The 24669-nt window shown below is 36.8% G+C and overlaps 1 protein-coding gene across 1 annotated transcript; it reads left to right on the top strand.

Moving 5' to 3' along the window:
* The first annotated feature begins 954 nt into the window (after nucleotides 1-954).
* Nucleotides 955-24333, top strand: LOC127627816 (E3 ubiquitin-protein ligase RNF165-like). Its single transcript, XM_052104381.1, has 8 exons — nucleotides 955-1098; nucleotides 12723-12921; nucleotides 17842-17967; nucleotides 18203-18329; nucleotides 18424-18528; nucleotides 18681-18776; nucleotides 18978-19081; nucleotides 20020-24333. The coding sequence occupies exons 1-8, from the start codon at nucleotides 1038-1040 to the stop codon at nucleotides 20135-20137; spliced, it is 936 nt and encodes a 311-aa protein (XP_051960341.1). The 5' UTR covers nucleotides 955-1037; the 3' UTR covers nucleotides 20138-24333.
* The last annotated feature ends 336 nt before the right edge of the window (nucleotides 24334-24669 follow it).

The following is a 24669-nucleotide window of genomic DNA, read 5'->3' as shown; positions in this document are numbered from 1 at the left end:
TGTTCTATTTAATGTAGTTTATTTAATGTTTACTGCATTATTTTAGTGTCACATGTGGTACCCTGATGGTTTTGTGTTTGTGTGAGTAACACTGAGCACACTTTCTCAACATGTATTAAAAGGGGTGAAAGTGAAAGTGGAGATTTATAGTAAAAAAGGATTAAAATATTTAGTTTTCTCACCCAAAGTGATTGCATCGCTTCAGAAGACACGTATTAATCATCAGGAGTCTAACGGGTTACTTTTATGCTGCATTTATGGGATTTTTGGAGCTTGAACGGTCTGGTAACCATTCACTTGCATTGTGTGGACCAACAGAGCTGAGATATTCTTCTAAAAATCTTTGTTTGTGTTCAGCAGAAGAAAGAAAGTCATACAAAACTGGGATGGGATGAGGGTGAGTAAATGATGAGGGAAATACCATTTTTGGGTGAACTATCCCTTTAATTATTGCTCCTGGAAGAGCCAATCTTTATGAACTTTAAATCATGGCCTTTTCTAGTTACTACGGTGATTAAAAATACATTTTAAAGTGAAAAGCAGACTTTTAGTTACAGAAGATCAGTATATTAAGTTTTAATTATTTAATTATATAAACGGCAGTGAATCGTAAAGCCTGAAATATGCATCCCCGTAACTTTACGGTACATTTCTGGCAACCACAGCTATTGTGGTGTGTTGTACATTTAGCCGTGCCAATTTAACGCAGCAGGTTTTTTTATTAAAATGTTTCAACATAATTTTTGTCACACTGACGTCATAGTACACAAATCCTGGCGATCCGCTGACGCGTTTCCGCCGCGTCCAGTGCGCAAGTTCCAGCCAACGGCCCTCCTGCAGCGAATTCACCAAAGACTCGCGCCGTGCCGAGCGCTCTGATTGGCTGCAGCCGGAGCCACAGGAAGCGACAGCGGGACTCGCTGATTGGCTGAGATTCTCTTTGTGTGTGAGGCAGCTGGCGTCTCGGCTGCATCTTGAATGGTCTCGTATTGAGAGGCGAAGGTGTCCATGGACAGCACAACAACAAAGGAGCCAGGATGGTGTTAGTGCACGTCGGATATCTGGTTCTTCCCGTCTTCGGATCCGTAAGAAGCAGAGGTAATTGCGCCTTATTTACGCTCGCACGCGCTCGCGTCTGATTATAATTTTTTTTTTATGTCTGATTGAGCGTCGCACGTCTCGGACGCGCAGATGTGATCAAAGGCTGCTGGCCTGCCAATGCGTCGCGTTTGTCTTTGCAACACAAATACGGAGCCATTCCGCTTTACTCAGTTGCGTCACAATAAACCGAATATTCAAAAGAATTATGTACTTAATATTATATATATATATATAATGGTGTTAGAAAGTTATCATGTCACCGTTTGAACCATGCGTATAAACGCAAATGTTTTATATATATATTTAGAATTAACTCTACGCGTTTATTCAAATTAAATTACCCTTGTATATTTGTATTGCATATGACACCCCATCGCAACGTGACACACTGTAACGCACCCGTTATTATCATAAATATCGCGCGCGCTTTGCAACGTAGACATATACATATTCCGCGTTATGTTCAATTCCGTTGCGATTTTACCTGTATTTATATTTGTGCAATAACTAAAAAGCTGTCTACACCGCAAATACGCGACGTGACTGACTAGAATGCTTTTATTATAATCATAAAGTGCGTTTGCAGCGTTGACAGGTTCGTTCCAGTCTAGTAATGCAGATAACGCGTTACAATCCGTTACATTCCCTTACATCTGTTTCGCCGTGTGCGGTTTTGTTTATGAATAATTAAACATGGCTCCAGCAGCAGTCGGTGTACTGGTGGGCAGCTGCAGTGGCACAAAATATCCTCAGCTGAACCTGCACCAATATTAGCGATTACATTATGGGGGATGGAAAATCCAAATGCATGTTAAAATCGAAAATATTCTGCTGTTATGATATAAAAAAGAGAAACGCCTGTATTTTTAACCCCACCACAGCCAGCCATGTCGCGACAGAAAATAAGATGCATCCTTGTATGTGTGCAATGGCATAATTGTAATAGTAGTAGGCCTATGTTATGCATTTAATTGCAATGCATTAGCACCGACATAAAAAAGATGCATCCATTTTATAATGTGTAAAATTTTTAATAATAAATATTATGTCAAAAGGTGCTTTCAAATAGAATGTGTGCCATATATACCAGCAGAAAAATAGATAATAATAGTAATAAGACATTTTGTAGCCATTCCCTGGCACCAATGGTTTCATTGATTGTGCTTGTATTTGTTTCTATTTTTTTCCTTGTTCCATAGTCTAGGGGCTGATTCTACATACCGCATTTTTTTTTTCAGAGCTCTGTTCCCTTCCATTGTGTATCTAACGATCACCCGCCGCCGCTGTGCTATAGCCTCTGCCTGCCCCGCATCTAGCTGTGTTGTGACTCCCTCTTCCTCATTCCCTCTCTTTCCATCTGAAGACGACATTACAAACAAACTCTCACTCATCCAGTATATCCTCCTGTGTAACCGACTGCAGAATAACACTCTCTCTTCTCTAGAAGAAGCCTCCTGTCTTCTTATGTTTAAAAAAAAGTCATTGTTGCTTAAAAAAATAACAATTCATTGTAGCATTTAGCTTTCTTTTTTCTTTTTTTTACAACTGTCATTGTGATTTGTCCCATTCTCAGTGTGGATAGACTCAACATTTTTGCTGTAAATTTCTGTCAAGTGGATGCATTGGCCTCTCGCTCGATCATAGCCGGGCTTGATCGACCCCTAAACACTTGTCTATATGTCTTGTCTTATGGAGGGGTGCACTGTGCTGGTGTGATTTGGCTGCAGTTTTGAACTACAATTCAACTTTCGAAAGAACAACGTGTAAGAGTTCCTTCCTTGTGATTTCGAATTGATGTAGGGTTACAGGATCACCCTCAGTGTGGATTTTGCCTCTCATGGCGACCCCATAAATTATTTAAAATGAATTAAATCCAGCCCATTTTCCTTGTGAATCATGCGCCCAAAAATTTCAATTGTCATTATTAAGACCTACTTGCCCTCCTATCGTTCCAAACTTGAATGCTGTCCTTTTGTGTGTGTGTGTGTGTGAGGAAATGACCGAAATATAAATGCCTGGGTATACTTCGTTTTTGTACATTCCAGATTGGGTTGCTGCTGGTTGACCGCGATGCATTTTAAAGTATACAGTACATTCAGAAAGTATTCAGACCCCTTAATTTTTTCACATTTTGTTATGTTGCAGCCTTATGGTAAAATATGCTTTATTTATTTTTTCCATATCAATCTACACTCCTACCCCATAATGACAAAGCAAAAACCAGATTTTTTGCAAATTTATTAAAAAGAAAAAACTGAAATATCATATTAACATAAGTATTCAGACGCTTAACTCAGTACTTAGTTGAAGCACCTTTGGCAGCGATTACAGCCTCAAGTCTTTTTGATATGATGCAACAAGCTTTGCATATCTGGATTTGGGGATTTTCTACCATTCTTCCCTGCAGATCCTCTCAAGCTCTGTCAGGTTGGATGGGGACCGTCGGTGGACAGCCATTTTCAGGTCTCCTCAGAGATGTTCAAATGGGTTCAAGTCCGTCCTCTGGCTGGGGCACTCAAGGACATTCACAGAGATGTACCTAAGCCACTCTTGCATTGTCTTGTCTGTGTGCTTGGGGTCATTGTCCTGTTGGAAGGTGAAACTTCGGCCCAGTCTGATGTCCTGAGGCTCTGGACCAGGTTTTCATTAAGGATATCTCTGTATTTTGCTGCATTCAGCTTCCTTCAACCCTGACCAGTCCCCAGTCCCTGCTGCTGAAAAACACCCCCACAGCATGATTCTACCACCACCATGCTTCACAGTTGGGATGGTATTGAGCAGGTGATGAGCGGTGCCTGGTTTCCTCCAGACGTGACGCTTGGAGTTGAGGCCAAATAGTTCAATCTTCATTTCATCAGACCAGAGAATCTTGTTTCTCACAGTCGGAGAGTCATTTAGGTGCTTTTTATATCTCTTGCCCTTGAGGACAGGCTTCCGTCTGGCCACTCTGCCATAAAGCCCAGATCGGTGGAGTGTTGCAGTGATGGTTGTCCTTCTGCAAGTTTCTCCCGTCTCCACACGTGATCTCTGGAGCTCAACCAGAGTGACCATCGGGTTCTTGGGTCACCTCTCTTACCAAAGCCCTTCTCCCCGATCGCTCAGATTGGCCGGGCGGACCGCTCTTAGAAGAGTCCTTGTTGTTCCAAACTTCCACTTAAAAATTATGGAGGCCACTGTGCTCTTGGGAAACTTCAATGCATCCAAAATGTTTTTGTAGCCTTCCCCAGATCTGTGCCTCGACACAATCCTATCTCTGAGCTCTGCAGGCAGTTCCTTTGACCTCATGGCTTGGTTTTTGCTCTGATATGCATTTTCAGCTGTGAGACCTTATATAGACAAAGGTGTGCCTTTCCAAATCATGTCCAATCAATTGAATTTACCACAGGTGGACTCCAATCAAAGTGTAGAAACATCTCAAAGATGATCCAGAGGAATGGGATGCACCTGAGCAAAATTCCAAGTGTCATAGCAAAGGGTCTGAATACTTGTCAATGTGATATTTCAGTTTTTTAATTTTAATACATTTGCAAAGTTATAAAAAATCTGTTTTTTGCTTGGTCATAATGGGGTATGGAGTTTAGATTGATGAGGGAAATAAAACAAATAATTTATAGCATTTCAGCTCAAGGCTGCAACATAATAAAATGTGAAAAAAATGAAGACTTCTGAATGCACTGTACTCTTGACCACGAGCGACTACGAACACGTTCAATGCATTTTTGCATCAAACATACTGTGCACGGCGCGATCAGCAGTAGCGGACAACCGAAGTATTCTTTGGCCTTTTAATTTACTGAAACTTCCCTTCGCCAAATCTCTTAAATTGTATGTGCGTTTAGATTCAAAATGAGTTTGCAGTTATTGACACCAAAACGTGATTTGTTCTTGCTGGAATGAATAGTACAATTTTGAGACGAATATTTTCAGTGAATAATTACTTACATTTTTGTCTGTTCCCCACATAAAACGGTCGTATGCCATCAAAACTCTTTGAATTTAGCAAATTATTAGAGGGTTTTTTTTGTATGTCTTTTTGAGCTTGACAGACAGCGCTACTGTTGTTGTATGATGAAGAGCACTTTAAAATAATTCAGAAATTTTGCGTTACAAGCTAAAAATAACACCATACAAGTTTAAAACGAGATAGGGTTGAGGACATACTGGCATATATTATGTATATATAATGGTATATAACGTGAATATGTATAAAATTATTCCTAAAGTATATTATTTTTATAATGTTTGTAATATTTTGTACATTTAAATCTGCTAGAATGTAAATTAATTTATAGCTAGACTGTAATTCAGGGGAATTTTAAACACGCTGCCATTTCAAAATGGTTATGGATAAAGCATCTTGAGAGGAAATGCTTGTGCACTGTTCGCAATTGCGCTACACTTTGCTATATGACCAAATGGGGAGTATTTTTAGTCAAATAGTCCAGTTTCTTGGAATGTTTTCTTCAGTTTAGAAGTAATACAATTGCATTAGCTTTATAAATTGCTCCTAAGGAATTGTATGCTTAAAATTGGCTTGACTTGTAACCCGAATGCTAATTACCTCTAAATTCACAAAGGAAGGATAGTTAGCCTCTCTTCAATGGCACACTGTACCCGTTCACCACTCAAACCGACCCTCATTCATCAGATTTTTCCCATGCTGCCAAGCTCAACATTGCAAAGCAGCACTAGCCTAGTGCTACCGAGCAGCGTTCCCAGCGCTGTGCGAGCGTGAATGTCATCCACTTTACAGGGATCACTAGACCTGCACTGTAGAAGTCCTCCTAGTATCGAAATGTCTCTTTCTTTGGTTGTGGTTCTCTGCCTTCTGTTTCCTGTACTAGGCTGTAATGCATGACCATGTTTATTGTTTTACTCTTGTTTTTTTTGTTTCTTTTACGAACATTGAACAGCAAACTCCAATGTATCTTTGTGTAGAGATGTCCTGCTGTACTGACGTGTTTTAGCATACACATCTACCCATTGGATGCTGCTTCTGTTATGTTAACTCTATGGAGCATGGTTGGGCCTTGCCTTCGCTCTTTATTTGCATGGAATTATTATTATTATGATCACGTTTCCACTCATACTAATTTTTTTTCCAATAAAGACTAGATTTTCCCCTAACCCTCAGTGTGCTTTCTGCTGATTTCCATGTGTCATACCCTCAAGCCACTCCCACTCTGCTCTCTGGCCTCTTTGGCCCCTCCCCCAAGTCATCTCTCAGCCCCTCCCACTTGCCAGAGTGAATCATGGGAATGTTTCACCCAAGTGCACTCACAAACATGGAGGCAAAGTAGTCACTTTAAGTCACACACATCTCATCATGCATTTCACTATTTGACTTCCTTCTCTATAGTAGCATATTTCATTCTCATTTGTTCAAGCTGATGTTTTAAGTGAAAATCAATACTGACCTGATTTACTTTCTTATTGCACCTTCCTGGTCTTATTGTGTGCGTCATTCCAAAAAAATTAAAAATCGTAATCCTTTATCAAAATGTAATAACGTCTTCAACACTGCCCCTCTGCCATCTGATTCCATTCTGGTTTGAAACGCTCATGCTTCACAATGCAATCAATTTCTAATGGATAAAATTGGTTGGTAATGCCGTTTCATGGGTTTTAAGGGATGTGGTGTCATTTGTAAGCCCTGACTTCAAACCATATGGTAGCATGAGGAGAAAATCCTTAAACTAGTCTTAAATCAAAACCCAAAAAAAAGTATGCCATTTGCATATTAATGTAGATTATGTACACCAAATTGCAAAATGATTTGCTGGTTACCCAGTTGAGGTTTACCCTTCTTATCCTCTATTACAAGTGTGGTTTAGTTTTGAAACAAAAAAAACAACTGGAGTTTGGTATTACATTTATAATTAAATAGTATTTATATATTTTCTATTTTAACAAATGTCTGTGAAGTAGATACTTCAGTGTGCTGAATAAACAACAAACAAAAAGCTTTGTGAGGAAACTGCTCATCACTATTCTTCAACATGTTTTACATTTAAACAATACTTTTTTAAATTAACTATATGTGGAGTTTATTGTGGAAACATTGCTGTTTTATAAGAGAAGACGCGGACAATTGTGCAACAGGTAGGTTTCAGTTTACGGTTCTTCCCAGTCCTTTGGTCGAATGACAATCGAAAGTGATCATCCCTATGCCCTACTCACTAGGAAGGACAGAGCTCTTGATGTGGGCACTGTGAAGGGAACATGGCATTACAGTTTGAATGTAGCCTTCACTAAAATCTTAAGGGCAATTTGTGAAAAAAATAAATAAGATACTTTTAACTATTGTTTGAAACGACCCATCAAGTGGCATCCACTTCCGAAGTGCCCTTCAATGGCCCCAAAATGCCGTTAGGAAAACGCCCTTCATATGATATCCACAAATGGTGACTTGCAGTCGTAACACGTTTGGATATCTATGGTTACGCTCCCTAGCTCAGTAACGTCATGCGCATGCGCCAACGACGTGAAAAGATGGCGAAATTTGAAATTCGCGGGACACGCGGAAAACCGAAGTGTACTTTCTACTTGTCATAAACAAATTGAATAACAATTTCAACAAATAGACAATTAGTTTATTTAGGAAACGCCAATGAGGCAGAAATTGAGTGATGTTCAAAGATGGATAGGGTTGGGAGGGTTATTTTTAAAATGTATTCCACTACAGATTACATGCAGTAAAATGTCATTTGTAACGTATTCCACTAGATTACTCAAGGTTATTAACGTATTCTAAATACTTTAGGTTATTTCTTCAGCACTGGTCATTTTTTCACTTGTTTTGACAATAAATACAATAATACTGCCAATAGGCCTACAGTAAGACATGCATCCATATGTCATAAATCAAACTGATCCTGTTTTAAGAATTTTTAGATATCTTTACTGGAAAACAATACAAAAATTATTATCAAGAATATGATTTTTGCCCTAATATCAAAGATCTTACTAGAGAGAGAACAAGAGAAGAAAAATATCTAACATGGATTTTTTAAATAAAAAAATATGATTGTGCCTCATAATCGATGCCTGTAAAATGTCTAGAAATAGTTTTTAAGCTTAGCATATAAAGCTAAATGTAATTTAGCTTTAAAATGTACACAAGGTTAATTTCTGCTGCTCCGAACGTACTTCTCCGTCTGCTTGTACGAATGCAATAAATCTTAAAGTTTTAACCGTTGTTCAAACTCTCTTTGGATCACATTATTTATATGTATAAATGTTTTCCATCTGAATAGACTTAAGTACTAAATGAAACCAATGACAATAATATTCAAATTAATCTCTTAATTAAACAAAATATTTTTTGAATTCTGATTACCAATGATTTCAATTGTAACTGTAGTGGAATACAGTTGGCAATATTTTGTATTTTAAATACTTAATCCCATTACTTGTATTATGTTACTCCCCAACCCTGAAGGTAGATTAGTAATTAGTAAAAAGGATCAAGAAGGGAGAGTTTAGAGATTAAAGGTTAGAGGTCAAATCATAAATGGCTGGATAAAACAAACAGAACCAAATGAGGTTTAAGCTTTAAGAACTCCATAATTATGTCAGCTGCCTGACCTTCAGTCAATGACCTTTATTACTAATAATTATGGTCGGACAGTTTTCGGTCAATGAATTAATGTTGTAATCCCATGCAATGTTCTATATAAGTATTTGATGCCCACTGATCAATATTTTCACACAAAACCATCCCTTGGGTTTCTAAGTAATGCACAGAAGATGATTAGAATTCAGAGCGTGTGAACTGCACAGTCCATGTGTTTCTGCTGATCTAAGAGTTTTGCTTGAATTTCTGAAGCCTTGGAGGAATATTTCCTACTGAGAAAATCACCAGTTTCGCCTCTGTTCTGGTCTCCAAAGGTGGTGTGAAATGCGTAGAAATAGAAATAGAAATAGCTTCTGCATTGTAAAAAGATCCATGCATTTCTCAAAGTGTGTGCCTTTCCTTTCCCCACAGGGCTAAAGACTGAGCATTTAAAATTCTTTATACAGACCTTTTTCAAGACTATTTGTCCTCTTAATTATCGCAGGAAAAATTGCAATTCAAGAACTGTACACCCACACGATTTACTTCAAGATACTCTGGGAAACAACCAGCTAGCATAGCAGCAAAATCAAAGCTTTTGAATGCACAGTAATTGTGTGCTTGAGGACAAAATTCAGTTTCGTACTTTTTGCCATTACACATTGGGAAATGTATCTCTCTGTTTCTGGTTGTACATGGTGCTTGCAATGCCAAGGTCATGGGTTTGATTCCCAGGGACAGGGGTGTATATTCTCGGTGGGGGGATTGGTGGAGGTACTGATACGTGTACTGATTTAAAACATGTAGAGCTTGGATGCAGTTATTTGCATTGGATAAAAGTGTCTGCCAAATGCATCAATGTAAATAAATGCAATTTGACTGAGGGTGTTGGGGAATTTCATAGTAGTCATGCATTTAAGATTTATTATACCATAAAACAGATGACGTGATTATGATTACATGTCAATTCAATATTTTGATTAAATATTAACAATCTAGCTTTAAAAAGCAAACATTTCAATATATTGTTAAAAGAAAATTCACTGTGTTTTTGGGATGTTTGGTGTGCTTGGGTGAACTAACTCTTTAATATTACGAAGCCGACTAAAGATTATGGGGTCATGATGCGACGCTCTTTTATTGTTGTTGTCTGGATCTATTAAGTTATTCAAAAAAAATTAAAACAAAACAATGAATTGAATACAGTACACCTCTGAACTCAGAAATAGAAAGCATGTTAATCATTGCAAAGTCATTTTGATATTTACAGAGAGTATCATTAAATGCTGAAATTCTTAAAGGTGCATTCAGTAATATTTTCCTCCATTAAAAAAGTTTAACTACTAAAGATATTTATTGTAATTTCGCATTATGTAGGAAACCATGAGCGCTCACGTTAACATCAAGACTCCAGTCATATCAGTAACCTTATAAAAGCTGTTTTATTCTACATTGAGAGGCTCCCCTCATGGGGCGGCCATGTTAGATTCACATGACCAGCTGAATGCCACTCGCTTAATCTCAGTAACCGTCCTGTTATTTGACACTTTCACTCATTGATTAAAGTAATGGTTGTGTACACACTCAAGCGTATTTAAGCCTCATTTAATACTTAAATGTAAAGTATTTTAATACCTTTTACTAGATGGTTATTCCACTTGACATTTTTAGCCAAGTGAAAGCCTTAAAACAATTTAATCAAGTTAAGTAATTATCTTGAACAGCCATATTTGTCAACAACCTTTATGTTAACGTGAGGTCTTTATGGCCCTCACCAAAACAGGTTTTCTTTTGGATCATTGTAGGAAGCATACTTAAGGCTGACTTTGATATTTAACGTGTGTCTCAATTCGACAGCTGAACAGCTGAAATAGAACTTTGAGGAGCAGCTGCCAAACAATCCGGCCCTCCCCCTCCATTACACTCGCATTTCCCTTCCCCCTTCATCCAATCCCTCCATTTCCTTCCCCGTTCCCTTAAACCCCCACCCCTCCATCTGTCTGGGTTATCTCTGTGACTGAATCTGTTAGGCTTGTGTTCTAATAAACAACATTCATTAGTTCCAATATATTTCCTCTCCAATGGGATCTCCCGCCTATCTGAGTCACAATAGAGGAAGTTAAGCCCACTCTATTTGCCCTTGAAGAAAATACGGTTAATCCCGAGGAAGTGGGATGAGTTATATCCGTCGTTATCCATATCAAGAATGAGTCCTAACTCGGGTAATACGGCCCATTAGACTCAGCAGGTGTCACAGCGTAGGAAAAATCACATGGGCTTCAGTTATTAAAGAACAGGTAATATGGTCTAATGGAGCTGTCTTCCTTCTGAAATGTCTGTAATTTACATTATTTAAAAGGATAGTTTACACAAAAATGAAGATTCTGCCATTATTTACTCTCCCTCATGTTGTTCCAAACGTTTTTGACTTGTAACACAGAATTGTCATTTTTGGGGTGAACTATTCCTTTAATTAGTTGGTGGCTGATATTTACTGTGGTTTTATTTTAGCAATAATAACGGCAAAATGTCCGTGATTTTTACGGTAAATAATGTTAAAATGCTACAATAAAAAAAAACTGTATTTGGTTAACGGGTAGTTATCTTAACCTGTATGGTAAAAAATTATAATATAATTTTCCCAAAACAATATATAGGTTTTTATAGCTGTAAAAGTATGATTTTACCGTATTATTAACGGTAAAAATGTATATTATGTTTAACAAGAGAATACATAGAATTTGTGTGGTAAACTATTGTTAAAATGATGGTGAAAAACAATAATCGGGTGATCACATTTCATTATATTTTATGGGAATAGTTTTGTTTGTTATTTTTAATATCAGTTATGTACAGTGGGGTGATCTGTGTGATATGTTATGTAGTTTAGTTCATGTTTATTGCATTATTTAAGTGTCACATGCTTTACCCTGATGGTGTTTAGTGATTGTGTGAGTAACACTGTGCATTAACACTACATGTGTATTAATTATCTTGAACTTTTAAGTCATTGTGTGGCCTTTTGTAGTTACTACAGTGATTAACAATACATTTTAAAGTGAAAACCAGACTTTAGGGAAATGCAATGACATTTTTATAAACTGTACATGTTTGCTACTCACTGGCTATGTTCAGAATGAAATACTAGCGTACTGTTTATAACATACTGCATAGTATATACTGCCAAATGTACTGCCAAAGACTGTTTAGCCCAAGACGGAGCACTTGTATTAAAACGCATGGGGGAAAATGGAACACCCAATATCACAGATGTAGAAAAGGAAGTCCCGCCTTACAGGTAAAAGAACCAATCACCTTTTAGATACAGACATAGCCTGTCAGTCAACTCGAGAACACGCATGCACATTAGCTGGACCAGCCTGGAAAATTTTGTTTTTTTGTGTGTGATATGAGCTAAAGTAGCACAATTTACCATTGATGTCATTGTTGTCAAATTTAACTGCGGATATGAAATATGGTCTTGATCTTAATATTGACCAATCTTGGACATTTGTTTACCCATTTAAGTAGATAAGAGCTGTACTTTTATGCCACTTTCCAAAGATTGCTGCAGAGTTTACTGACTTGCCTTGACAGGGAGTATGGTAGTGCCTACTATTAGTTTTTTATTAACCGGACGTGAAACTATGCATTATGCAGTGATTTACATTTTAAACTGTAGTGCACCTAAGGAGCTCTACGTATGCAGTATTGTTGTCACATGACCTCATCAGTTAACGTCTCAGAAATGAAGGTTTCTTTTTGCATCTTTAATCCAATTTTGTCCAAAAACATCTTAACTCATGATCAACTAATGAGAAAATATCCTGGCTAGTACACATAGTAAGAAGTAGTATGGTTATATGCTAATCCAAACATAGGCCGAGTTCAGAATGACATACTACTCATATTTCTGCCATGTATAGAAATAAAATGTAGTAGGAGTAGAATGGGTAGTATGTCATTCCAAACTTAGCTATAGCCTTTTATCTTTTTCCCATATTGTCGCTGATTTCTGATTGGTTGTACAGACTCTCTCTGTTCTTTGATTGGCTGTCCCGTATAGGAGCACATTTTAGCAGGCATCAGCATAGTCATGCTACCTCCTGCCGGCATTTTCACCTGGCTGCTACAGCAACACCGCTGCCTGCCGAGTTCCCACCCCCTTCCCTCGCCCCACCTCAGTACCAGGAAGTCCCACCGCCTTTCCTACCTCAGGCCTTACAGCAGCAATACCTCATCCAGCAACAGCTACTGCAGCGGAGGTACAAAACACACACTTGTACACACACTATTGCAGGACAATTACACACATTATATTCCATTTTATTCTTTATATTTGCACATTTCAGATTTTGTTCTATTCTTTATATTGTTACATCTCCTCAGATTCTAAATTATTTTCAATTCAGCCTTGTTCTATTATATTCCGCACATCTGCTCAGAATCTGAATACATTCTATTTAATTCTGTTTCTCACATCTGCTCAGATTCTAAATACATTCTATTTAATTCTGTTTCTCACATCTGCTCAGATTCTAAATACATTCTAGGTTCTATTCTATTTAATTCTGTTTCTCACATCTGCTCAGATTCTAATTACATTCTAGGTTCTATTCTATTTAATTCTGTTTCTCACATCTGCTCAGATTCTAAATACATTCTAGGTTCTATTCTATTTAATTCTGTTTCTCACATCTGCTCAGATTCTAATTACATTCTAGGTTCTATTCTATTTAATTCTGTTTCTCACATCTGCTCAGATTCTAATTACATTCTAGGTTCTATTCTATTTAATTCTGTTTCTCACATCTGCTCAGATTCTAATTACATTCTAGGTTCTATTCTATTTAATTCTGTTTCTCACATCTGCTCAGATTCTAATTACATTCTAGGTTCTATTCTATTTAATTCTGTTTCTCACATCTGCTCAGATTCTAATTACATTCTAGGTTCTATTCTATTTAATTCTGTTTCTCACATCTGCTCAGATTCTAATTACATTCTAGGTTCTATTCTATTTAATTCTGTTTCTCACATCTGCTCAGATTCTAATTACATTCTAGGTTCTATTCTATTTAATTCTGTTTCTCACATCTGCTCAGATTCTAATTACATTCTAGGTTCTATTCTATTTAATTCTGTTTCTCACATCTGCTCAGATTCTAATTACATTCTAGGTTCTATTCTATTTAATTCTGTTTCTCACATCTGCTCAGATTCTAATTACATTCTAGGTTCTATTCTATTTAATTCTGTTTCTCACATCTGCTCAGATTCTAATTACATTCTAGGTTCTATTCTATTTAATTCTGTTTCTCACATCTGCTCAGATTCTAATTACATTCTAGGTTCTATTCTATTTAATTCTGTTTCTCACATCTGCTCAGATTCTAATTACATTCTAGGTTCTATTCTATTTAATTCTGTTTCTCACATCTGCTCAGATTCTAATTACATTCTAGGTTCTATTCTATTTAATTCTGTTTCTCACATCTGCTCAGATTCTAAATACATTCTAGGTTCTATTCTATTTAATTCTGTTTCTCACATCTGCTCAGATTCTAATTACATTCTAGGTTCTATTCTATTTAATTCTGTTTCTCACATCTGCTCAGATTCTAATTACATTCTAGGTTCTATTCTATTTAATTCTGTTTCTCACATCTGCTCAGATTCTAATTACATTCTAGGTTCTATTCTATTTAATTCTGTTTCTCACATCTGCTCAGATTCTAATTACATTCTAGGTTCTATTCTATTTAATTCTGTTTCTCACATCTGCTCAGATTCTAATTACATTCTAGGTTCTATTCTATTTAATTCTGTTTCTCACATCTGCTCAGATTCTAAATACATTCTAGGTTCTATTCTATTTAATTCTGTTTCTCACATCTGCTCAGATTCTAATTACATTCTAGGTTCTATTCTATTTAATTCTGTTTCTCACATCTGCTCAGATTCTAAATACATTCTAGGTTCTATTCTATTTAATTCTGTTTCTCACATCTGCTCAGATTCTAATTACATTCTAGGTTCTATTCTATTTAATTCTGTTTCTCACATCTGCTCAGATTCTAATTACATTCTAGGTTCTATTCTATTTAATTCTGTTTCTCACATCTGCTCAGATTCTAATTACATTCTAGGTTCTATTCTATTTAATTCTGTTTCTCACATCTGCTCAGATTCTAATTACATTCTAGGTTCTATTCTATTTAATTCTGTTTCTCACATCTGCTCAGATTCTAATTACATTCTAGGTTCTATTCTATTTAATTCTGTTTCTCACATCTGCTCAGATTCTAAATACATTCTAGGTTCTATTCTATTTAATTCTGTTTCTCACATCTGCTCAGATTCTAATTACATTCTAGGTTCTATTCTATTTAATTCTGTTTCTCACATCTGCTCAGATTCTAAATACATTCTAGGTTCTATTCTATTTAATTCTGTTTCTCACATCTGCTCAGATTCTAATTACATTCTAGGTTCTATTCTATTTAATTCTGTTTCTCACATCTGCTCAGATTCTAAATACATTCTAGGTTCTATTCTATTTAATTCTGTTTCTCACATCTGCTCAGATTCTAATTACATTCTAGGTTCTATTCTATTTAATTCTGTTTCTCACATCTGCTCAGATTCTAATTACATTCTAGGTTCTATTCTATTTAATTCTGTTTCTCACATCTGCTCAGATTCTAATTACATTCTAGGTTCTATTCTATTTAATTCTGTTTCTCACATCTGCTCAGATTCTAATTACATTCTAGGTTCTATTCTATTTAATTCTGTTTCTCACATCTGCTCAGATTCTAAATACATTCTAGGTTCTATTCTATTTAATTCTGTTTCTCACATCTGCTCAGATTCTAATTACATTCTAGGTTCTATTCTATTTAATTCTGTTTCTCACATCTGCTCAGATTCTAATTACATTCTAGGTTCTATTCTATTTAATTCTGTTTCTCACATCTGCTCAGATTCTAATTACATTCTAGGTTCTATTCTATTTAATTCTGTTTCTCACATCTGCTCAGATTCTAAATACATTCTAGGTTCTATTCTATTTAATTCTGTTTCTCACATCTGCTCAGATTCTAATTACATTCTAGGTTCTATTCTATTTAATTCTGTTTCTCACATCTGCTCAGATTCTAATTACATTCTAGGTTCTATTCTATTTAATTCTGTTTCTCACATCTGCTCAGATTCTAATTACATTCTAGGTTCTATTCTATTTAATTCTGTTTCTCACATCTGCTCAGATTCTAATTACATTCTAGGTTCTATTCTATTTAATTCTGTTTCTCACATCTGCTCAGATTCTAAATACATTCTAGGTTCTATTCTATTTAATTCTGTTTCTCACATCTGCTCAGATTCTAATTACATTCTAGGTTCTATTCTATTTAATTCTGTTTCTCACATCTGCTCAGATTCTAATTACATTCTAGGTTCTATTCTATTTAATTCTGTTTCTCACATCTGCTCAGATTCTAAATACATTCTAGGTTCTATTCTATTTAATTCTGTTTCTCACATCTGCTCAGATTCTAATTACATTCTAGGTTCTATTCTATTTAATTCTGTTTCTCACATCTGCTCAGATTCTAAATACATTCTAGGTTCTATTCTATTTAATTCTGTTTCTCACATCTGCTCAGATTCTAATTACATTCTAGGTTCTATTCTATTTAATTCTGTTTCTCACATCTGCTCAGATTCTAAATACATTCTAGGTTCTATTCTATTTAATTCTGTTTCTCACATCTGCTCAGATTCTAATTACATTCTAGGTTCTATTCTATTTAATTCTGTTTCTCACATCTGCTCAGATTCTAAATACATTCTAGGTTCTATTCTATTTAATTCTGTTTCTCACATCTGCTCAGATTCTAATTACATTCTAGGTTCTATTCTATTTAATTCTGTTTCTCACATCTGCTCAGATTCTAAATACATTCTAGGTTCTATTCTATTTAATTCTGTTTCTCACATCTGCTCAGATTCTAATTACATTCTAGGTTCTATTCTATTTAATTCTGTTTCTCACATCTGCTCAGATTCTAAATACATTCTAGGTTCTATTCTATTTAATTCTGTTTCTCACATCTGCTCAGATTCTAATTACATTCTAGGTTCTATTCTATTTAATTCTGTTTCTCACATCTGCTCAGATTCTAAATACATTCTAGGTTCTATTCTATTTAATTCTGTTTCTCACATCTGCTCAGATTCTAATTACATTCTAGGTTCTATTCTATTTAATTCTGTTTCTCACATCTGCTCAGATTCTAATTACATTCTAGGTTCTATTCTATTTAATTCTGTTTCTCACATCTGCTCAGATTCTAATTACATTCTAGGTTCTATTCTATTTAATTCTGTTTCTCACATCTGCTCAGATTCTAAATACATTCTAGGTTCTATTCTATTTAATTCTGTTTCTCACATCTGCTCAGATTCTAAATACATTCTAGGTTCTATTCTATTTAATTCTGTTTCTCACATCTGCTCAGATTCTAAATACATTCTAGGTTCTATTCTATTTAATTCTGTTTCTCACATCTGCTCAGATTCTAATTACATTCTAGATTCTATTCTATTTTATTTTGTACTATTCCTCAAATGAATATATTCAAGATTCTATTCTGTTCAATTTTGTTCTATTCCACACATCTGCTCCAATTCTGATTAAATTCTAGATTATATTCTATTTTAGCTTGTTCTATTCCTCACATCTGCTCATATTCTATATACATTCTGTTATATTCTATTTAATTCTGTTTCTCACATCTGCTAATATTTTGAATATATTTTGTTCTATTCCTCACATCTGCTCAGATTCTATATACATTCTATATTATATTATATTTAATTGTATGTCTCACATCTGCTAATATTTAGAATATATTTTGTTCTATTCCCCACATCTGCTCTGATTCTGAATAGATTCTAGATTCTATTCTATTTAACTAAATTTTGTTGTTCTATTCCTCACATCTGTTCAGATTCTAAATACATCCTATATTCATTTCTGTTTAGTTCTATTCCTCTCATCTGCTCAGATTCTGAATACAGTCTAGACAATCTGATTTTGTTCTTTTCCTCACCTCTCAGATTCTGCCTTACATTTGCTTAGATTCTATAAAATGTATTATATTGTCACGTCTATTCAGACGCACACAGGAACGAGTCCCGCTGAACACACATCGGTTACGCCCAGGATATGAATATGCTCCGCCCCTCCACGTCCCACAGCCAATTCCACAGCAGCCCAGATACCTGGCAGAGGGCACAGACTGGTGAGTTCTCCAAACATAATTCATCAGTAATGTAACTTGCACTTGACCCCATTAATCAACTTTGTAATTATAAATGTATAGAATAAATGATAATGATGTGTCTGTCTCAAGGCAGGCTATTTCACACACAGCCATCAACCTTCACTGCTGCGGACTGTGTTATTCTTTAAATGCCCTATAATAAAGTGTGTGTGTGTGTGTGTGTGTGTGTGTGTGTCTGTTTTCATGTTCATAGGGATCTGAGTGTGGATGCAGCTGTCCCTCATCAGTTTCCACTGCAGCAGATTCCTCAACCCTACCAACACTACCTGGCCTCTCCTAGAATGCATCACCTGCCCAGAAACACGTCCTCCACCCAGGTGGTGAGTGTCTGTCCCTCCTGAGTCCAATAAAAGTGGTTGAGAGAGCATATAGGAAAGATATATTAAAGTGGGTTTTATCATGTGTTTTGTGTAGGTTGTCCATGAGATTAGGAACTATCCGTACCCACAGCTTCATCTGCTGGCTCTACAGAGCTTGAGTCCCAGTCGACACTCTTCTGCTGTTCGGGAGAGCTATGAGGTACCACACATACACACACACACACACACACACACACACACACACACACAATTTCAGAAATGTATATTGCAAAACCTACTCACCCACATTACCATTTCACTGCTTTACTTGAGCTTTTATATTGTGTTGTGTTTGTTTGTTTGTGTGAGCAGGAACTGTTGCAGTTGGAGGATCGATTGGGAAGTGTCAGTCGAGGAGCTGTTCAGACAACCATAGAGAGATTCACCTTCCCTCACAAATACAAGAAGGTAAATACAAACACACATACACAGAGACAATACAAACATAGACGGTCATTCTCTAATCAATTAACATTTTCTGATCCATTAAGCACAGTTTATTTTTTCTGCTGCTAATACACTTTTTGCTGTTTGTTTGTGTTTGTGCGCGTGTGTGTTTGTGTGTGCGTGTGTGTGTGCGTGTGCGTGTGTGTGTGCGTGTGTGTGTAGCGGAAGCCGCTGGATCTAAAGTTGTATGAGAGTGAGGAAGAGTCTGATGTGGATGAGAAATGCACCATCTGCCTCTCCATGCTGGAGGATGGAGAAGATGTCAGGTAGTACACACTATAGATTACAGTACATACTCCAGAGTGCTCTCTACCATTTGCGCATTACAGTGTACATAATACAGGTTACCCATTACAGACTACAGAGCACATACTACATGGTGCACACTACAGAGTATATACATCAGTATACAATGTACATACTACAGTATATGCAATACTACTGACTAAACAACACAGAGTGCAAACTACAGAGTACATAAACAGATTAAACGCTACATGCTACAAAGGACACAACAGAGTACCTCCTTCTTTGTTTGCAGTACAGAGTCCATACTACAGAATACACAGAGAACACACTACAAAGTATACATCACAGAGTACACACCTCAGTATACACAAAACAAAGTACATACTAAAGTGTGCACATGGCAGAGTGAACACTACAGATCACATACTTCAGTATACAGGGTGCACACTATTGCGGACACATTACAGACTGAACACCACAGAGTACACTCTACATAGAGCATACAAAAGAGTACATACTACAGTATGTACACTACAGGGGACATACTACACAAACAACAGACTGAGCAACACAGAAAACACATTACAGAGTACACATCACAGAATGATCACTACATGCTACAAAGGACACTACATAATACATTTGTTTTTGCAATACAGACTACATACTACGGAGTACATACTACGGAGTACATACTACGGAGTACATACTACGGAGTACATACTACGGAGTACATACTTTTATAACTTGTATACAGAGTAAACATAATTTATGTTTTACACAGTACATACTACAGGGTGCACACTATAGCTTACACACTACAGAGTGTGCACTAAAGAAGACAAAACAAATCACATGCCAAAATACAAAAGACAAAATACCCTAAGGACAACACAAGAGCCAAAGTTTACCAAAACAGCATGAGTAGCCTAATCTTTTTTTCTCTCTCTCTCAGGCGGTTACCCTGTATGCATTTATTCCACCAGGCGTGTGTGGATCAGTGGTTGGCCACCAGCAGGAAGTGTCCTATCTGCCGAGTGGACATCCAGACACAGCTCACACCTGAGAGCTGAAACACACACATTAACAAATAACACATTCTCTTTCACTCTTATAAAACACATTCATCCACATAAATCTCTATACAGACGTGGGAGGAACCCCATTTGCAGGGTTTGCATCCAAAACACAGCTCACACACAATGTTTATTACCTACACATGAGTATGTACAAATCATACGCTCCACAAGAATGAGCCATCCAACACACACTTACACGCTTTACTGAGCCAATGACAATAACTGACACTACACACACGCACGCACTGGTAGAGCTTACTAAAGGGTCTGTTGTGAAGAGTGATGCTGTTAGTAGGGAAATGGTGTGTGTTCGTAGCATATGTGTGTGTATTTGTGCAATTCCTTAAGCCATGAACTTAACTAAAGACTCTCATCTTGCATACAACACACACACACACACACAAATTAACGATAGTACACACACGCGGAAACATACTGGCATACCGGCAGTGTTGGGGAGTAACGGAATACATGTAACGGAATACATGTAACGGAATACGTATTTAAAATACAAAATGTAAGTAACTGTATTCCATTTCAGTTACAATTTAAATCACTGGTAATTAGAATGCAGTTACATTCAAAAAGTATTTTGATTACTGAAGAGATTACTTTGCATTTTATTGACAATTGTTTCATTCAATACATTACAAATGACCTTTTACAGCATGTAATCTGTAGTGGAGTTCAAAAGTAACCTCCCAACCCTGCGTACCGGTATATACATGATGAAGCTCTTGGCGGATAAGACACTGTCAAATCTAGCTACTGAAGTGTGTGTGTGTAAGTATGTGTGTCTGCTGTATTTTTAATCTGCAATACTGCTTTAGTCTTACACACTGGAGCTATTTAGATTTTTTTGGTGTGTGTGTGTGTGTGTGTGTGTGCTTGTTCACTATTTTGGTGTGAGTAATGTATGTGTGTTAATGCGTGAATCTCAAGGCACCTGTTAAGAACATGTCATAATTAATTGCAAAATCGAGAGAAAGAAATAAGAAATAATATTTTCTAAAACAGGCTTAATTTTCTTTATGCAAAATATCCTTTCTTATTTTTTGTCTTTTGATTTTGGGGTGAAATATGATTTGTACATGTTTTAGTGAGATCACCCTAATGTTTTATGGGTCATTGGGATATCTGTGCCCGACAGTGCATGTAGAAAAGCCAAAAAAAGAAAACACACAAACACACACACAAAAGAAAACAAATAAAAACAACTCCCGTCAGTCATTTCAGAGACAGCAGGAGGAGGTCTGTTGTCTTAAAAAAAAAAAAGTAGGCGGAGAATGTTGTGATTGGTGGATTCATGTAGATAGGCGCAGTAGTAGTTGCATGCATCTGTGCTTGGGTTGTTGTTTCAAGGTACACCTGGAAATGTGTGCAAGTGACTATGCGTGTGTGTGTGTGTGTGTGTGTGTGTGTGTGTGTGTAGTGGTATGACACTGCATGAATGTGTATTAGCTCCTTTAAGCTGTGACGATCTGTAACATTATCAGACTCATGTAGCTTGTGTGCAAGCGTGTACGTATGCGGGTGCGAGAGAGAGACCCTGCCATGACCTTTGACCCTAAATGCCTACTGAAAAAAAGCACATGTGAGCATAGTTAAAGTGCCCTGCCTCACTCTGGTGCTGCGCTGCCATGGTTACTGTATTTATTATTGGTATTTAAAACATGCAGTGTTTGGAGGGGGGCGGGGCTTATGCGTGTCCAACCGTGTTCTTGTGTGACAGGTCTCCCCTCGTGGTTGCTCTGCTGGTTGCTATGCTGTATTGCTAGAACTACAATGTAGAATGTCGTGTGATAGAGGAACGTCCACCAACAGCACACAAGGTGGGTCGAGACAGGTCAGAACTGATGAAAAACCAAACGCTGCAGAAATTATTATCTGCGTCCCCTAAGGGCCGAAACGTACTTACGCAAGTACGTGACCGCAACCGCTTAAGATCCATTTCACATGTTGTTTTGTTCCGAAATATGTCAGGATGCAATTCTAAATGTGTCAGGACACAATTCATAATGCAACGCAACCATTTTCAGCTATAGCCACGTTAGCGTGAACTGTATTGTTCCATGGTCAGCTTCAATTAAATGGTAGTTTAAAGACAATCGTGTCGAGCGAATCAGTTAAAGTTGGTTAAACTTTTTACAACGTTATATAGCGAGCTTTCTGAACAATAAAGCATTCAATTTAATGCACATACATTTTTTAAACCTAACAATATCGCCCCCTTGTGTACCAACATTTGTTACCGCCACAGTAACGCACAAACGCTCATTAAGTATGTACAATGTGACCACGCTTGCAATGCGTCTGTAAAGCACGCATGTCTACAAACTTGCGACCACCGTTATGTAAATTACTGGAAAAGGTAATCCACTACAAATGACCAATCTTACTCATTACATCATGGGAAAAGTAATTAAGTTACTAGTAACTTTCTAGAATACTTTTCTCAGAAAAGTTTGTTTGCAACCTAAGTAATTTACTTTAATGTAATTGAAAGTCAGTAACTGTAATCTGATTTAACTTGAAATGTGGTACACTACTTTTTGAAAAATAAATGATGTAACGGTAACTAGTTACTTTGTAATCAGATTACACTCAGCACTGCTTGTGGAGAATGTTTCTGTCCTTTCACTTTAGAATGCACAATTAACGTTACTTTATCTTAATGTGTCAATTTGAGCTACAGACTGGTTAAAATTACGTAGAGAAATACAAACTTGTGTAATTAATCGTGGGAGGCAACTACGTAAGCTACGTCATTTCAGCCAATGAGCTGCAGTTGTTTCCTGTGTGTTGGCTCCTCCCCTAATGTTGTGCGTGCTGTTTGGTGGATGATAGCTCACGTTGATCGTTTACACAGGGTTATGTCCTTTGAAATGCCTTAAGTATTTAACAATCATAATTTATTACTAACTGTAGATATTGTGGGTGCGTATTTAATTTTGTATAGTTTCATTTTTTTTTTTGCAATGGAATCCTATTTTATTTATTTAGAAATAACACAAAAATTATTAAAATCTTACCTCATGTTTGAGTTGGTTTGCGGGAATGCTTCGCATGCGGTTGGTCGTGTTCGTGTGTGTTTCTCCCTTTGGTGCTGTGACCTTACTGTCATTCCGCTTGCTGATTGGTCAGACGCGGCAGCGGCGTGGGAGTATACTGGGTTTTGATTCGCTGTCCTGTTTGCACTCTTAGTTTTCCAAGGCCACCCTCTCACTGGCATCATTTTAACCACTCTGGCAACCTTTTGCAAAACAATCTTTCTCTCTTTTCTGATTCCAGTTCTCTCACATTATTGATGTTTGTTTTAGTTATTTTCTTTAACAGCTTTTCCTTGTTAATGGTTACACCCCAGACTATTTCTCTCGCTTTTCTCTTTTCTAACGCATAATTTCGTTCTCTTTCTGTCTTGAAGATACTTTTCTTCAGTTGTTAATGTTTACATTTATTCCTTGAGCATATTTCTGTTTAATTCTCTTCATCTGTGATTTAGTCAGAAAGCAGTCTCACGCTGACAACCTTTCCAGGGCATGTAAAACCTTTCTTATCCTAGTTCACTTTGCCAATATCTCTCTTTCTATCTCTCTCTCTCTCCCTGTCTGAGGACTTCACACTCCTCTCATGGCAGGGTCAGGACTAACAGAGTATAATAAAGCACAACAGATTTAAAATGCATGTTTTTTCTCAGGTTTGAATATATACATGACTGAATAGGAATATACAGCTAAATAGAAAAAATAAAGACTAGTGCAGATGTAATTATATTATTAAAGGATTTTTTTTTTTTTTTTTTTTTTTTGTGTGTGCTGCTGCTTGCATTTGAAAAACAAAACACAACACACAAAAATGCATAAATAATAACTTTGTCCTATTAGTGCCAGTGACAGGGGTGCCGTGTGCTGTGGGTGTTTTTTCACTAGCGGATTTTCTAGCAGAATATAAACTATTTATCATTCATATTAAAGCAATAGCGCCTCCTGCTGGTGTGACTGCTAGTATGTAACTGGTTGAGTATAACAATGTCTGTGTAAAATGTTAGAATTCTCTTTTGGTGGCATTTTTGTACCTTATTTATTACTACTACTAATGATGAATTTAAAAGTGGCATCGCTAAAATGTTTTTGGCTTTGTTTCGTTTTCATTTTGTTTAATTTCAAAGCTTGTACATTATCCTTTTTGTATGTGCTCATTTTGTAATAAAAGTTGTTAAAATGTTTAAACAGAAGTTGTATTTCAGTTATTGTGTTGAGGGCCGAACACACACTGTATAAATGGTCTGCACTTGTATAGCACCTTTTTAACCTTAACAGTATTCAAAGCACTTTACATTGCATCGCATTCCCCCATGCACACAAACACTAACACACCAATGATGGCAGAGCTGCCATGCAAGGCGCTAGCCTGCCATTGGGAGCAACTTGGGGTTCAGTGTCTTGCCCAAGAACACTTCGGCATGTGGAGTCATGTGGGCCAGGAATCGAACCACCAACCCTGTGATTAGTGGCCAACCCGCTCTA

Source organism: Xyrauchen texanus, chromosome 34 (genome assembly GCF_025860055.1).
Source record: "Xyrauchen texanus isolate HMW12.3.18 chromosome 34, RBS_HiC_50CHRs, whole genome shotgun sequence".
NCBI classification, from domain to species: domain Eukaryota; kingdom Metazoa; phylum Chordata; class Actinopteri; order Cypriniformes; family Catostomidae; genus Xyrauchen; species Xyrauchen texanus.
Note: the sequence above shows the minus strand (reverse complement) of the source record. Positions and strands in the feature narration are given on the sequence as shown.

Coding starts and splice junctions, on each gene's coding strand:
- LOC127627816 (XM_052104381.1), top strand. CDS start 1,038: ATGGTGTTAGTGCACGTCGGATATCTGGTTCTTCCCGTCTTCGGATCC. Junction 18,529..18,680: donor CTGTTCGGGAGAGCTATGAG/GTACCACACATA, acceptor TTGTGTGAGCAG/GAACTGTTGCAGTTGGAGGA. Junction 19,082..20,019: donor GAGGATGGAGAAGATGTCAG/GTAGTACACACT, acceptor TCTCTCTCTCAG/GCGGTTACCCTGTATGCATT.